The 14,606-nt window shown below is 42.9% G+C and overlaps 1 protein-coding gene across 2 annotated transcripts in view; it reads left to right on the top strand.

Annotated features, from left to right (window-relative positions):
- Positions 1-14,606, top strand: part of LOC126203173 (uncharacterized) — a 116,279-nt gene that overhangs the window by 56,234 nt on the left and 45,439 nt on the right. For both annotated transcript variants that reach the window (XM_049937415.1, XM_049937414.1), the window contains exons 4-5: positions 1,749-1,958; positions 13,042-13,201. In XM_049937415.1, coding sequence (XP_049793372.1) covers positions 1,749-1,958; positions 13,042-13,201 — 370 coding nt within the window. The remainder of the gene's footprint in view (positions 1-1,748; positions 1,959-13,041; positions 13,202-14,606) is intronic.

The following is a 14,606-nucleotide window of genomic DNA, read 5'->3' as shown; positions in this document are numbered from 1 at the left end:
CTCTGGTATACATGATGGCAACAATAGTGACCGTTGAAAACCATTCGACGAATTTTGAATGTGATCCGATGCAGCAAAAAAAAATTTATGCTTTTCTAGCCCTACTGTTTTGCACCCTCCTGTGACGTGATCAGAGGGGGCGGGGCTCTGATATATGCATGAAGGAAATAGAGAACTATCTCTCTAGCACACCCCAGTTGTGACAACACTCCCGGTGCCGCCTCCACACATTTGTTGCTTTAAAAATGTACCTGTTCAGAGACAACCCTCAAGCCACTGTTATGCACCTGCAGGCAGGCAACCCCTTCGACACTCCTTGCATTCCACATGTCCACAAGCAGTGCTAGAGCAGCAGTGCACCGCCACTCAGCTAGAGTGTGTCAGAGGTTTTACCTGCCCGCCAGTGCTTAGGAATCGGTCCAGGATTGTCTCTGTACAGGAATATTTTTAATGTGGTCGACAGTGGTGTGCAGGTGACACCGAGATTGCTGCCAAACTGAACGGTCTTAGAGAGATACTTTGCGTTTTATTCGAGCAGATGTCAGTCTCTCACCCTGTCGTCATCTTGCCACAGGAGGACGCGAAACAGCAGGGCTGAAAAAACAGAGACTCCATGTTCTGTGTCGGGTCACTTTCAAATTTTGTCGAACGATGCTAAAGTTGCAGTCGCGTTACAGCCCAAAGAGACCACATCACGTTCAGTGCAGCTGTAGTCTCACGATGTCCTCACCGAAGGGCGTAGTCGTCTGGCGAGGAGTCCGCAGTGTCAAAGATTGTGAAGTACGTCATTGTGTTGCACAACACAATGCAAAATGTCGATTTAGATCGCAAAATGTGAGTGAAAGAGGAGGGGTGGCTTCATTGACGCCCTTTATACCAACCACCTCATGAGGCCTTTTCGTGTCGTTTCTGAGAGTGGTGTGTCTGAAATATTTTCCTCAGCCACCTGTAAGAAAACGCTGGATTTCAGCGCTGGGCGTCGCTGTTTTGACCTCTATCGCAGAGGCGTCAAGAGAAGGAATGAGAAGTGCGTAACGGAGGAATGACGACCTTCCCATCGTGTGACACGTCTAACGTGACCTGGGCCAGAACTATGGAGAAATTTGGTGCCAGTGTGGTCTCATTATCCACCTTGAACCTAGCATGAAACTCTAGCTTTTTTTCTTGTATGTGTCAACACCTTGCTGAACCTGAAGGCGATGCCGTGGCGTACGGCGCTTGTCCGCCATTACAGAGGAAGGTTGCAGGCACCTTTGAGTATTACTTCAAACTTCTGTGTCGTATTGGGGGAAATGGATGATTTTCAACAAAGTGACCCTTTAATTCTTTTGCGCAGTGTCAGTATGAAAGCTTTTGTGGTCTGCCTTACGGCAGGTCTTGTCATAGGGGAAGCCTCGTCAGAGAGGTCCACCGCATGAGCGTCTAGGGAAGTGATTCCAGTGGTGGTTTCCCGAAGCCTTCCACTTCATAGTTTCAGCATAAGTATTGAAAAATCGATATTTTTCAAATGTCGATGATCGTAAACATCCCTACCTTCCACGCATTTGGGCACTTTTAGAAACGTGTGCGACACATGGAGTAGAAAAAAAACAACATATATTGAGTAATAATTGAAAAGGAGAAAAAAGGTATGACTCTAGGGCACTGGAGAATTTGGGCTTCCTGGTAACAGATTCAGAGCCTTCGCTTGCATTAAAACAACGAGCCACATCTGGTGAGCACTTAATACGAGCCTTCCGTGTCGACAGCTACGTGGGTGGCGGGCGCGGTGTCTGGAGAGACGGCGGGCCGCTTCCTGGAGCTGGTGGGCCTCAACAGCACCTGCGCGGGGGAGGCGGAGGCCGGCTGCCGGCGCGTCGTCGACCAGCTGGTCACTGAGTACCTGGACGTCGACGACGCGTCGCTCACTCCACAGGGCATCTACGAGGCGCTCAAGAAGCGCATCGTCGTGCACCCTGGTAAGTCGCTCCCGCTCCCCTCACACTGGCCGTCTCTGAAGGATGACCAACCCCAAGCTCGCCACCCCTGTGGGTCCCAGGCATTGCTCACGGCGCGGTCTGACCAAGTGCCCGGCACCCACAGTAGCGGTTCTGTTGTGTTGGTCGTTTGTGAAGCATAAACCATGTTGACTTTATGGAAACGTTGTTTTAAGTTTTGAAACAGGAATAGCTTCGCTTGCAAGGAGCAAGGAAGTGGTTGGTTTGGGGAAGCACGTAAGAATGGTGGCCAGTGTTGAGACACGAGTGCGTAAAAGTTAAGGACAAAAGTATCTAATACATTGTGTGTCACTGCCAAATAGCGCTGGTCGAACGAACTTGACCCATGTGTAGAAAGAACTCCTGCAGTATAGTGTAAAATATAACTGAAAGCCATAGTCAATGAAATGAATAGAAATGACACTTTCATTGGAACACAATAATTATATCAAGTTCACTGCGATTCATGACAGTAGGCTGTACATTACAAATGGTGGACCATGCTTCTTAATAGTGTTTGTGACCTCGAGGGACGGCAGTGCACACTCGGCATGCTGCCATGCTGGTCACGAGGTCGGTAAAGAGTTATTGTTTTAGGGTGTGCCATTCCTCCACCAGCGCTGTTTACAACTTCTGCACGGTTCGTGCGTATGGACGTACTGCAAACTGTCGACATTAAAGTTTTCTGAGTTTGGTACAGCGCCGTAATGTACAAACTACTGCTGCTATAGAAAAAACCAACGTTTCGGCAACGATTGCAGCGGCCTTGGTCTGATGGTGCGTTCTAGCTATGCATTGTCCTTTATATTTTGTTGTTAGTGTTCGCTGCGCATGCCATTACGTCATCATTTTAAAAAGGTAGTTAGTTTCATTGGTCACTTAAGGAAGAAGGAGAGGGAACTTTATTTTAATACGTTATTGCCGTGGAGGGAGAACGTGACCTCTGTTGTCCATTGGCTCTTGTGTTATGTACCATGTCGTGACTCTGGCCACGGAAGCCTACGCAATTATATTAGCAACCTGTATGGGCAGGAAACACACAGCAACATCCGCAAACTGGAAATATTCAGGAAGAAGAAGCCAGTCCATTCGCGGAATACCCTCTGGTTCCAGCAGCTCCTCAACCTGTGAAACTCCATGTGGTCGAGCACTGTCATCCGTAACAATGAAGTCAGGGGCGAATGCATCCTGAAAAAGTCGCGCATGGGAGAGGAATAGACATCCTCACAATTACGTTGACCAGCGAGTGTACCGTGTTCAAAGATTTGGAGGTCAGTACGCCCGTGCAACATTATGTCTCCCCGCACCACAACATCTGGATACCGAAACCATCATGTTCTACAGTGTTCGTGGGTGCCTTACATGTTTCCACCTACCGTCACAGGTGGGCACGTCATGAATAATCAAGGAACTTTATCGAGCATGATCATTTACTGTGTTTACTGTGCCGTAGCAGTTCTTTCTATGTAGGGTAGGCTGGGTCAAATGTGCGCACTTAACGCTTTTCTACGCCGCGCGGGTAGCCGAGTGGTCTAGGGTGTCTTGTCACGGTCCGCGCGGGTTCCCCCGTCGGAGGTTCGAGTCCTCCCTCGGGCACGGGTGTGTGTGTCGTCCTTAGCGTTAGTCAGTTGCGTGTAAGCCAAGGAACCGATGACCTCAGCAGTTTGGTCCCATAAGACCTTACCACAAATTTCCAATTTCCAACACTTTTCTATTTTTCCTTTTTGCTTTTATGGTTACGTGAAAATGACAGTTGTGTTCAATACACCTAGGATCATACCAAAATTCAAGTACTTCAATGCTGTATTGAAGTTACATTTAACAGAATGTTACGAAAGAAGAAAATAGGTCTTTGCCCCAGGCCTGGACAAACTTCCACACAAAAACAAATTATTATAATCATAACAGACTAAAGGACAATTAAAGTATTTGTCAGGTACTGCCATTATTAACTTCTATAATGTTTTACTATATCAAAATCATCACCATGATCATAATAACCATAATCACTGTCTCCATCATTGTGATCGTATTAAACATCAAAACATGACACTAACATATCACTAATTTAAATGCAAAACAGTTTAACAGAAGGAAATACATTGTATTATTATTATTATTATTATTATTATTATTATTATTATTGTTTGGCCATCTCTTGGCACAGTTCTTTACAGTTTTTCCTGTACGGTCTGCATTCCAGTTTCGTCTTCATTATAGACTTTATGGGGCGTAAAATTATATTTAGGTTGGAAAGTTTCCGAGTAACTGAAAAGAAGTTTCATTTGTGCCTTATTGAACCCCATTATCTCCTCATACTGATTTTCTCCAGTTGCCTCATAAATTATGACGAGTGACGAATAAGCGATCCCAGTTATCCCCAGCCAATCGGGTTTCTTTATTAAATAGGTGAGTGAGGGCATTACTTTCGGCAGACTGATAAGCTTCATGTCGGAACTGTTTAAGCGCAAGGCCGTAGAACATAGACCAGATTGATACAGTCCTTCGCCAATTCCGTTTCCTCTGTCCCAGAAAATACTTTCTTGAAACGCTCAACTGACGCGGCCCCAGGCCTGCTTTAAGTCTTTTACATAATATGATTTCACTACATCCAAGACCTTGAGCTGCATTTCTATTAGCTTCTTTGCGGCCTCTGACGTTTTAGAAGGCAACGGCATGGAGAACGTTTTTCTCTCTTAGTTTCTCTAAATTGAGGTTGAATTAGTCTTGTTAATACTGAATCAGTCAATGTGAAATAGAGAACTATAAATCAAGCCCCATCAAATCTGCTAAATAAATCTACGCGTTCAGTGTTAAAACCAAAGAAAGAAAAGACAAACTTTTTGGGACAAAGGTACGCATGCGGACATCTGCCGCAGCTAGTTCTTAGGATGTTTGCACGGTGACGCTGATTTCTGAACTTCCGGTATCAGCTGGCATATGTGACAACTTGTTAAAGTAATAGCCAAGCTTAAAGCGTGAGTTAGGTTTTGTAACTGAATACAAGGCACTGCTAATTATTTGGACTGTTGTTGTAGCAGACAGAAACCGTCGAGTACATGGTAAATACCAAGATTGTAGGCCCCAGAAAACTAACTCACCTCATATATCGAAAGCTACAAAGCACAAACCACTAACACAATACCCCTGACTCTTCCACCATAAACCCTCTCAACTGAAAATGCAGATCTGACACACTACACTCACAACTAGGAAAAATCTTTGCCCTGCGTGCACCTTTGTCCCCGCCTACCATACGGTTCAAGTTGCATCGAGCTATGCTTCTTAGCAGTAACACATCACGTGAGAGGTACTTTCGTCATTACGTTTTGCAGAACATTAGACAGTGCTTCCTATTTAAGATTAAAATACTAGTTTTTGAGTGTAGTTCCATAAGTAAGACATTAATCACCTGTATATATTCTGTAAACCGACTTCTTCCATGTACATCGATAGAAAAATCGTTCAGTTTATGGAACATGCAACTAACTTCTTTCCCCTTTGGAAATCCTATAGACTCGCTCACAGTTCCTTGATATGTGGCTGAAAAGAAGCGAGTTTTGTATCACCACACACTATCCTCTCAGGTAGGATATGAAAGATGAGAGGAAAAGAACACTTTGTACTCTCTGCGTCCTTCGTTGTGGTCGCAACATTGTGTTGTCCCCTCAGTGGATCACATTTTCACATTAATTTGATGAGATGTCCAGAACTGGATGATGATGTTGGGGGGGGGGGGGGGCTGCTATTGATTTGTAGCTGTTTCCACGTACGCCGACCATTGAGGAGATCTGTATGGGATCTGCCCGGATAAACTTGCGTATTAAACCGGCCGCTTCAAGGAGAGGGGGATGTGCCGGTAGTGGTAAGTTCCTATGGGACCAAACTGCTGAGGAAATCGGTCCCGAGGCTTACACACTACTTAATCTGACTTAAGCTGACTTAATATAAGTACAGCACACATACCCGTGCCCGAGGGAGGACTCGAATCTCCAATGGGAGGAGCTCTGCGAACCGTGGCAAATCGCCTTAGACAGCGCGGCAAGTGCTCTGGCCCCCCGATGGAATCTGCACGGGAGATTTACTTCAAGCGTCGGTGTATCGGTGTCGCCTTTAGGAGGTTTCTCACATTCCACTAGGTGAATTTCGGGTTGATGCCCACGTCGCGCCTGAGATAAACGCTATACAAACATTTAGAAAACTATCTTACACTCCGACGCACAATTTACTCAAGACGCGTACGCATGGGGTATACAGATCCATGCTGGGATACAGATGACCTTCGATGTTCGGTCTCCCAACACATAATCAGCTGAGCTCAGCGGTTGTATGCTGGCAGCTCGGCAGCAGTCCCAAATCTGAGTCAGTGGGTGGGTGGGGGTGGGGGGTGGGGGGGGGGGCACACCGCGGTTTCTCGAAGAAAAAACCTTGTTTCACAAAGCTATCACCCATCGCACTTGCTGTATCGATTATTCATATGATTTTGACATGCGTCCCAGTCGATTTTGAACACATTCTAAGTTGATTTCTGAACGAATCATAAGTTGATTTTTGAATGCCCGCATAGTGTACGCGATGTCTCTGCAAGGTGAATCTCTGTCTCATCTAGAAATAAAAGACTTTGGGTGAGCGAATGATCAGCGCTGTTATGATTATTAGCGGAATTCGTAGATCCAGATTACCAGGGCAGAAATAAACGACTAATAGGAATAATATGTAAAGAAAGGTACATATTATCTTCTTGGTATATCTAAGAAATGATATTTTGACAGAAAAATTTTGCCAGATCGCTACATTACCAGTTTACAGCCCCGGGTTACCTGCTGCTTTAAGTTCAGTTCTAGGAACAGCGTAAAAAACGCGTCATACGAACATGTAACAACGCCTAATTGGAAAATAAATGCGAGATAAGTGAACCTGCGAAGTTAACTGGAAAATAAGTTTTGACAGTGGCGGAAATAGTTGTGGAAAAATGGTTCAAATGGCTCTGAGCACTATAGGACTTAAAATCTGAGGTCGTCAGTTTTTATTTATTTATTTATTTATTTATTTATTGTTCCGTGGGACCACATTTAGGAGAAGTCTCCATGGTCATGGAACGAGTCAATACATGAAATTATAACACGATTGTAGAAACAGAATGAAATGAAATATAAGAAACATATTCAGGCGACAAGTCGTTAGTTTAAATAAAGAAAATTAAGAATGTAACACTGGAATTTGCTTAATTTTTTAGCTCTTCCAGGAGCTCCTCGACAGAATAGAAGGAGTGAGCCATGAGGAAACTCTTCAGTTTAGACTTAAAAGTGTTTGGGCTACTGCTATGGTTTTTGAGTTCTTGTGGTAGCTTATTGAAAATGGATGCAGCAGAATACTGCACTCCTTTCTGCACAAGAGTCAAGGAGGTGCATTCCACATGCAGATTTGATTTCTGCCTAGTATTAACTGAGTGAAAGCTGCTAACTCTTGGGAATAAGCTAATATTACTAACAACAAACGACATTAAAGAAAGTACATACTGTGAGGGCAATGTCAAAATTCCCAGACTATTGAATAGGGGTCGACAAGAGGTTTTCGAACTTACACCATACATAGCTCGAACAGCCCGTTTTTGAGCCAAAAATACCCTTTTTGAATCAGAAGAATTACCCCTAAAAATAATACCATATGACATAAGCGTATGAAAATATGCGAAGTATACTACTTTTCGTGTTGAAATGTCTCTTATTTCAGATACTGTTCTAATGGTAAATAAAGCGGCATTTAGTTTCTGAACAAGATCCTGAACATGGGCTTTCCACAACAACTTACTATCTATCCATACGCCTAGGAACTTGAACTGCCGGCCGAAGTGGCCGTGCGGTTAAAGGCGCTGCAGTCTGGAACCGCAAGACCGCTACGGTCGCAGGTTCGAATCCTGCCTCGGGCATGGATGTTTGTGATGTCCTTAGGTTAGTTAGGTTTAACTAGTTCTAAGTTCTAGGGGACTAATAACCTCAGCAGTTGAGTCCCATAGTGCTCAGAGCCATTTTTTTGAACTTGAACTGTTCCGTCTCGCTTATAACATGCCCATTCTGTCTGATTAAAATGTCAGTTCTTGTTGAATTGTGAGTTAGAAACTGTAAAAACTGAGTCTTACTGTGATTTAGCATCAAATTATTTTCCACAAGCCACGAACTTATATCATGAACTACATTATTTGATACTGTTTCAATATTACACACAAGATCCTTCACTACCAAGGTGGTGTCATCAGCAAACAGAAATATTTTTGAATCACCTGTAATACTAGAAGGCATATCATTTATATAAATAAGAAACAGCAGTGGCCCCAGCACCGACCCTTGGGGAACGCCCCATTTAACAGTGCCCCATTGGGACTGAACATCATTACCACTCTCAATATTGCGGAGGATTACCTTCTGCTTTCTGTTCTTAAAGTAGGAGGCGAACCAATTGTAAGCTACTCCCCTTACTCCATAATGTTCCAACTTCTGCAGTAATATTTTGTGGTCAACACAGTCAAAAGCCTTCGTTAAATCAAAGATAACACATAACGTTCGCAACCTTTTATTTAATCCGTCCAAAACCTCACAGAGAAGAGAGACTATAGCATTTTCAGTTGTTAAGCCATTTCTAAAACCAAACTGTACATTTGACAGCAAATTATGTGAATTTAAATGCTGCAGTAACCTTGTATATACAACCTTCTCGATAACTTTAGCAAACACCGATGGCATAGAAATAGGTCTATAATTGTCAACATTATCCCTGTCTCCCTTTTTGTAAAGTGGCTTCACTACTGAGTACTTTAATCGGTCAGGAAACCGACCACTCCTAAAGGAAAAGTTACAGATATGGCTAAGTACTGGGCTAACATACATAGAGCAATACTTCACTATTCTGCTAGATACCCTGTCATATCCATGAGAGTTCTTGGTCTTTAGTGATTTAATTATTAACTCAATCTCCCTCTTGTCAGTATCATGGAGGAGCATTTCAGGTAACAGTCTCGGAACACTTTTTTCTAAGAGCGCTATATGATTCCCTGTTGGGACTAGGTTTCTATTTAGTTCACCTGCTATATTCAGAAAGTGATTATTAAGTACTGTTCATATATGCGACTTATCAGTAACACGGACATCCCCACTACGCACTGATTCTATATTCTCGACCTGTCTCTGCAGACCAGCCACTTCCTTTACGACTGACCATATGGTTTTAATTTTATCCTGAGACTTAGCTATTCTATCTGCATACCACATACTTTTTGCCTTCCTAATAACTTTTTTAAGCACCTTACAATACTGTTTGTAATGGGCTGCTGCATTTACATTGTGACTGTTTCTAACGTTTTGATATAATTGCCACTTTGTTCTACAAGATATTCTTATCCCTTTAGTCAGCCACCCCGGCTGCCTGTTTGTGCTAGTACCCTGTTTTGAACGTTCTAACGGAAAGCAATTTTCAAAGAGCACGAGAAAAGTCTTGAGGAAAGCATTATATTTATCGTCTACTGTATCAGCACTATAAACATCTTGCCATTCCTGTTCCTTGATAAGGTTTACAAAAGTCTGTACAGCAACTGGATCAGCTTTCCTAAAAAGTTGGTAACTATATTTAACATGTGTTGCAGCACAAAAATCTTTTAGACTTAAAATTTGTGCATCATGATCTGAAAGGCCATTCACCTTTCTGCTAACAGAATGCCCTTCTAATAATGACGAATGAACAAAAATATTGTCTATGGTTGTTCTACTGTTCCCTTGCACTCTCGTTGGAAAGAATACGGTTTGCATAAGATTATATGAATTAAGGAGGTCTACCAGCATCCTTTTCCTTGCACAATCACTTATACAATTAATATTGAAGTCACCACATATAACTAACTTTTTGTATTTCCTATAAAGTGAACCAAGAACCTCCTCTAGCTTTAGCCTAGAACTTACAACTACTTAAACCTAACTAACCTAAGGACATCACACACATCCATGCCCGAAGCAGGACTCGAACCTGCGACCGTAGCGGTCGCGCGGTTCCAGACTGAAGCGCCTAGAACCGCTCAGCCACCCTGGCCGGCTAATAGTTGTGGAATATATACAAATTTCGTACTACTACTACTTTTCGACTTCATACTTGAGAAACTGGACCATATGAATGAAATGTGAAACTATTTCCTAACATAAAACTTTTTGCTTGTAGTAAGCGTAATATTGATATTTTGTGAATTGCGTTCTGTCGTGCTATGTACGTAAATGAGGTACATAAAAATTGCCATTTGTCTCAAAACAGTCTAGCTTATTTGGCAAGTGTTACAATTCCTACAATAGCCTATTTCGTTTTATTTAACAGACAGTGACAAAATAGAGGTTATCAAATCGAGAAACCACAGCAGTCTTGGCTACTATTCGTATTAATAACTTTTTCAATATTAGATAACGAGATTTTGATTTTTCGTGTAGCAAAATGTTTGACGAACTTTGAGGTAACAGGTTGTTTCTCAAAAAGGAAAGCACGCCGTGTGAAGCTGTAGCGAGATTAGAGAGGAAAAGAAATGCTGGGACCTAAGGATTGAAGAAATGTGTACTATCTTGCTTGTCTCTTATATTTACTGGTGTTACGTTTCCAGTATTTAAGTTCATGTCACTCAAAAGAGGAAGTTATTAACTAACAGGCAATAAAGAGTGCAAATTTTCTGAAGAGTTGTTATTCTCCCTATCACAAATAATCCCACACAGAATTAATTGCTAGTTTTTTTCAAGGGGGGCAGCAGGAGAGACACTGCAGGTCAATTTAATTTCCACTGTCCTGAATATAGGTTTGATGGCTTCCATTACAAAATATACACGTTTGAATTCCGCAGAGCAAAATACACTGACATGCAATAGAAGAATGTAATGTGCACAGGCGTGACTCTACCCTTTGGTACACTTGAGACAAAATAACACGTCTTACGGTATATATATACAGGGCGGTCCATTGATCATGACAGGGCCAAATATCTCACGAAATAAGCGTCAAACGAAAAAAAATACAAAGGGCGAAACTTGTATAGCTTGTAGGGGGAAAGCAGATGGCGCTATGGTTGGCCCGCTAGATGACGCTGCCATAGGTCAAACTGATATCAACTGCTTTTTTTTTTTAAGTAGGAACCCCCAGTTTTTATTACATATTCGTGTAGTACTTAAAGAAATATGAATGTTTTAGTTGGACCACTTTTTTCGCTTTGTGATAGATGGCGCTCTAATAGTCACAAACATATGGCTCACAATTTTAGACGAACAGTTGGTAACAGGCAAGTTTTTTAAATTAAAATACAGAACGTAGGTATGTTTGAACATTTTATTTCGGTTGTTCCAATGTGATACATGTACCTTTGTGAACTTTTCTGAGAACACATGCTGTTACAGCGTGATTACCTGTAAATACCACATTAATGCAATAAATGCTCAAAATCATGTCCGTCAACCTCAATACATTTGGCAATACGTGTAACGACATTCCTCTCAACAGCGAGTAGTTGGCCTTCCGTAATGTTCGCACATGCATTGACAATGCGCCGACGCATGTTGTCAGGCGTTGTCGGTGGATCACGATAGCAAATATACTTCAACTTTCCCCATAGAAAGAAATCCGGGGACGTCAGATCCGGTGAACGTGGGGGCCATGGTATGGTGCTTCGACGACCAGTCCACCTGTTATGAAATACGCTATTCAATACCGCTTTAACCGCACGCGATCTATGTGCCGCACACCCATCATGTTGGAAGTATATCGGCATTCTGTCAATCAGTGAAACATCTTGTAGTAACATCGGTAGAACATTACGTAGGAAATCAGCATACATTGCACCATTTAGACTGCCATCGATAAAATGGGGGCCAATTGTGCTTTCTCCCATAATGCCGCACCATACATTAACCGCAAAGGTCGCTGATGTTCCACTTGTCGCAGCCAGCGTGGATTTTCCGTTGCCCAATAATGCATATTATGCCGGTTTACGTCAACGCTGTTTGTGAATGACGCTTCGTCGCTAAATAGAACGCGTGCAAAAAATCCGTCATCGTCCCGTAATTTATCTTGTGCCCAGAGGCAGATCTGTACACGACGTTCAAAGTCGTCTCGATGAAATTTCTGGAGCATAGAAGTATGGTACGTGTGCAATTGATGTTGATGTAGTATTCTCAACACCGACGTTTTTGAGATTCCCGGTTCTTGCGCAATTTGTGTGCGGATTAGCCGCGACAGCAGCTGAAACACCTACTTGGGCATCATCATTTGTTGCAGGTCGTGGTTGAAGTTTCATATGTGGCTGAACACTTCCTGTTTCCTTAAATAACGTAACTATCCGGCGAACGTTCGGGACACTTGGGTGATGTCGTCCAGGACACCGAACAGCATACATAGCACACGCCCGTTGGGCATTTTGATCACAACAGCCATACATCAACACGATATCGACCTTTTCCGCAATTGGTAAACGGTCCATTTTAACACGGGTAATGTATCACTAAGCAAATACCGTCCGCACTGGCGGAATGTTACGTGATACCAAGTACTTTGTGACTATTACAGCGCCATCTATCACAAAGCGAAAGAAGTGGTTCAATTAAAACATTGATATTTCTTTACGTACTACACGAATATGTAAGAAAAAATGGAGGTTACCATTTAAAAAAACGAAGTTGATATCCGTTTGACCTATGGCAGCGCCATCTAGCGGGCTAACAATAGTGCCATTTGGTTCCCCCCTTCAAGCTAGACGAGTTTCGTTCTTTGTTGTTTTTTCGTTTGATGCTTATTTCGTGAGATGTTTGGCCCGGTCACTATCAATGGACCACCCTGTATATTCAAAAAGATGTGCGCTACAGAATGAACATATTTTTGAAAAATCTTTTTTTTTTTTTTTTTTTTTTTTTTAATTTTGGCATCCTATCTCAAACAGTCGAGGGGGAAGGACGGGGGAGAAAGGGGGGGGGGATGTCGCCAGTTAAGCTTTTGCCCCTGCTCGGAAATGTCGTAGATCCGGGGCCTTTCAGTAGTGTGTGGCGTGTGGCGTGTGCAGGCACCAAGTGGTGCGGCGCGGGGAACGTGGCCCGCAGCGAGGACGACGCGGGCGTGCTGGCGGCGACGGACGCGTGCTGCCGCCGCCACGACGGCTGCCCGGAGAACCTCGCCGTCGGCGAGCAGCGCTACGGACTCACCAACACCTGCAGCTTCACCAGGTAGCCGGCAAGCACGTACACTCCAACTTACTTGTTTCTCCTTTATTGTTACTTCGTCCCCCTCTCCCCATGTGGGAGTGGGCTGTCAGCGGATACAGTTTGCCGCTTGAAATGTCTCTGTTGGATTCCTTTCACGTTAATTTTTTAAAACTGTTGTCATCTACTTCTAAATTTACTGTGGTGTTTCTGACTATCTGGGAGGAGACTGAGCAGTGGAACGTGTTACTTTTACACATAATCAAGAACGATCTGTCACACTAATACACTTTAAAACACAGTTTATATGTAACTCATGTCACACAGTCTCATACAGAACCTACATCCGCTTTCTTTTATATGTTGTTGTTGTTGTTGTCTTCAATCCTGAGACTGGTTTGATGCTGCTCTCGATGCTACTCTAACCTGTGCAAGCTTCTTCATCTCCCAGTGCCTACTGCAACCTACATCCTTCTGAATCTGCTTAGTGTATTCATCTCTTGGTCTCCCTCTACGATTTTTACCCACCACGCTGCCCTCCAATGCTAAATTTGTGACCCATTGATGCCTCAGAAAATGTCCTACCAAACGGTCCCTTCTTCTACTCAAGTTGTGCCACAAACTTCTCTTCTCCCCAATTCTATTCAATACCTCCTCATTAGTTACGTGATCTACCCATCTAATCTTCAGCATTCTTCTGTAGCACCACATTTCAAAAGCTTCTATTCTCTTCTTGTCCAAACTATTTATCGTCCATGTTTCACTTCCATACATGGGTACACTCTATACAAATACTTTCAGAAACGACTTCCTGACACTTAAATCTATACTCGATGTTAACAAATTTCTCTTCTTGAGAAACGCTTTCCTTGCCATTTCCAGTCTACATTTCATATCCTCTCTACTTCGACCATCATAAGTTATTTTACTCCCCAAATGGCAAAACTCATTTACTACTTTAAGTGTCTCATTTCTTAATCTAATTCCCTCAGCGTCACCCGACTTAATTCGACTGCATTCCATTATCCTCGTTTTGCTCTTGTTGATGTTCATCTTATATCCTCATTTCAAGACACTGTCCATTCCGTTCACCTGCTCTTCCAAGTCCTTTGCTGTCTCTGACAGGATTACAATGTCATCGGCGAACCCTAACATTTTTATTTCTTCTCCATGGATTTTAATACCTACTCCGAATTTTTCTTTTGTTTCCTTTACTGCTTGCTCAATATACAGATTGAATAACATCGGGGATAGGCTACAAACCTGTCTCACTCCCTTGCCAACCACTGTTTCCCTTTCATGTTCCTCGACTATTATAACTGCCATCTGGTTTCTGTACAAATTGTAAATAGCCTTTTGCTCCCTGTATTTTACCCCTGCCATCTTTAGAATTTGAAAGAGAGTATTCCAGTCAACATTGTCAAAAGCT

Source organism: Schistocerca nitens, chromosome 9, assembly GCF_023898315.1.
Source record: "Schistocerca nitens isolate TAMUIC-IGC-003100 chromosome 9, iqSchNite1.1, whole genome shotgun sequence".
Lineage (NCBI taxonomy): Eukaryota > Metazoa > Arthropoda > Insecta > Orthoptera > Acrididae > Schistocerca > Schistocerca nitens.
The sequence above is the reverse complement of the archived record's forward strand: the minus strand, read 5'-3'. Positions and strand labels throughout refer to the sequence as shown.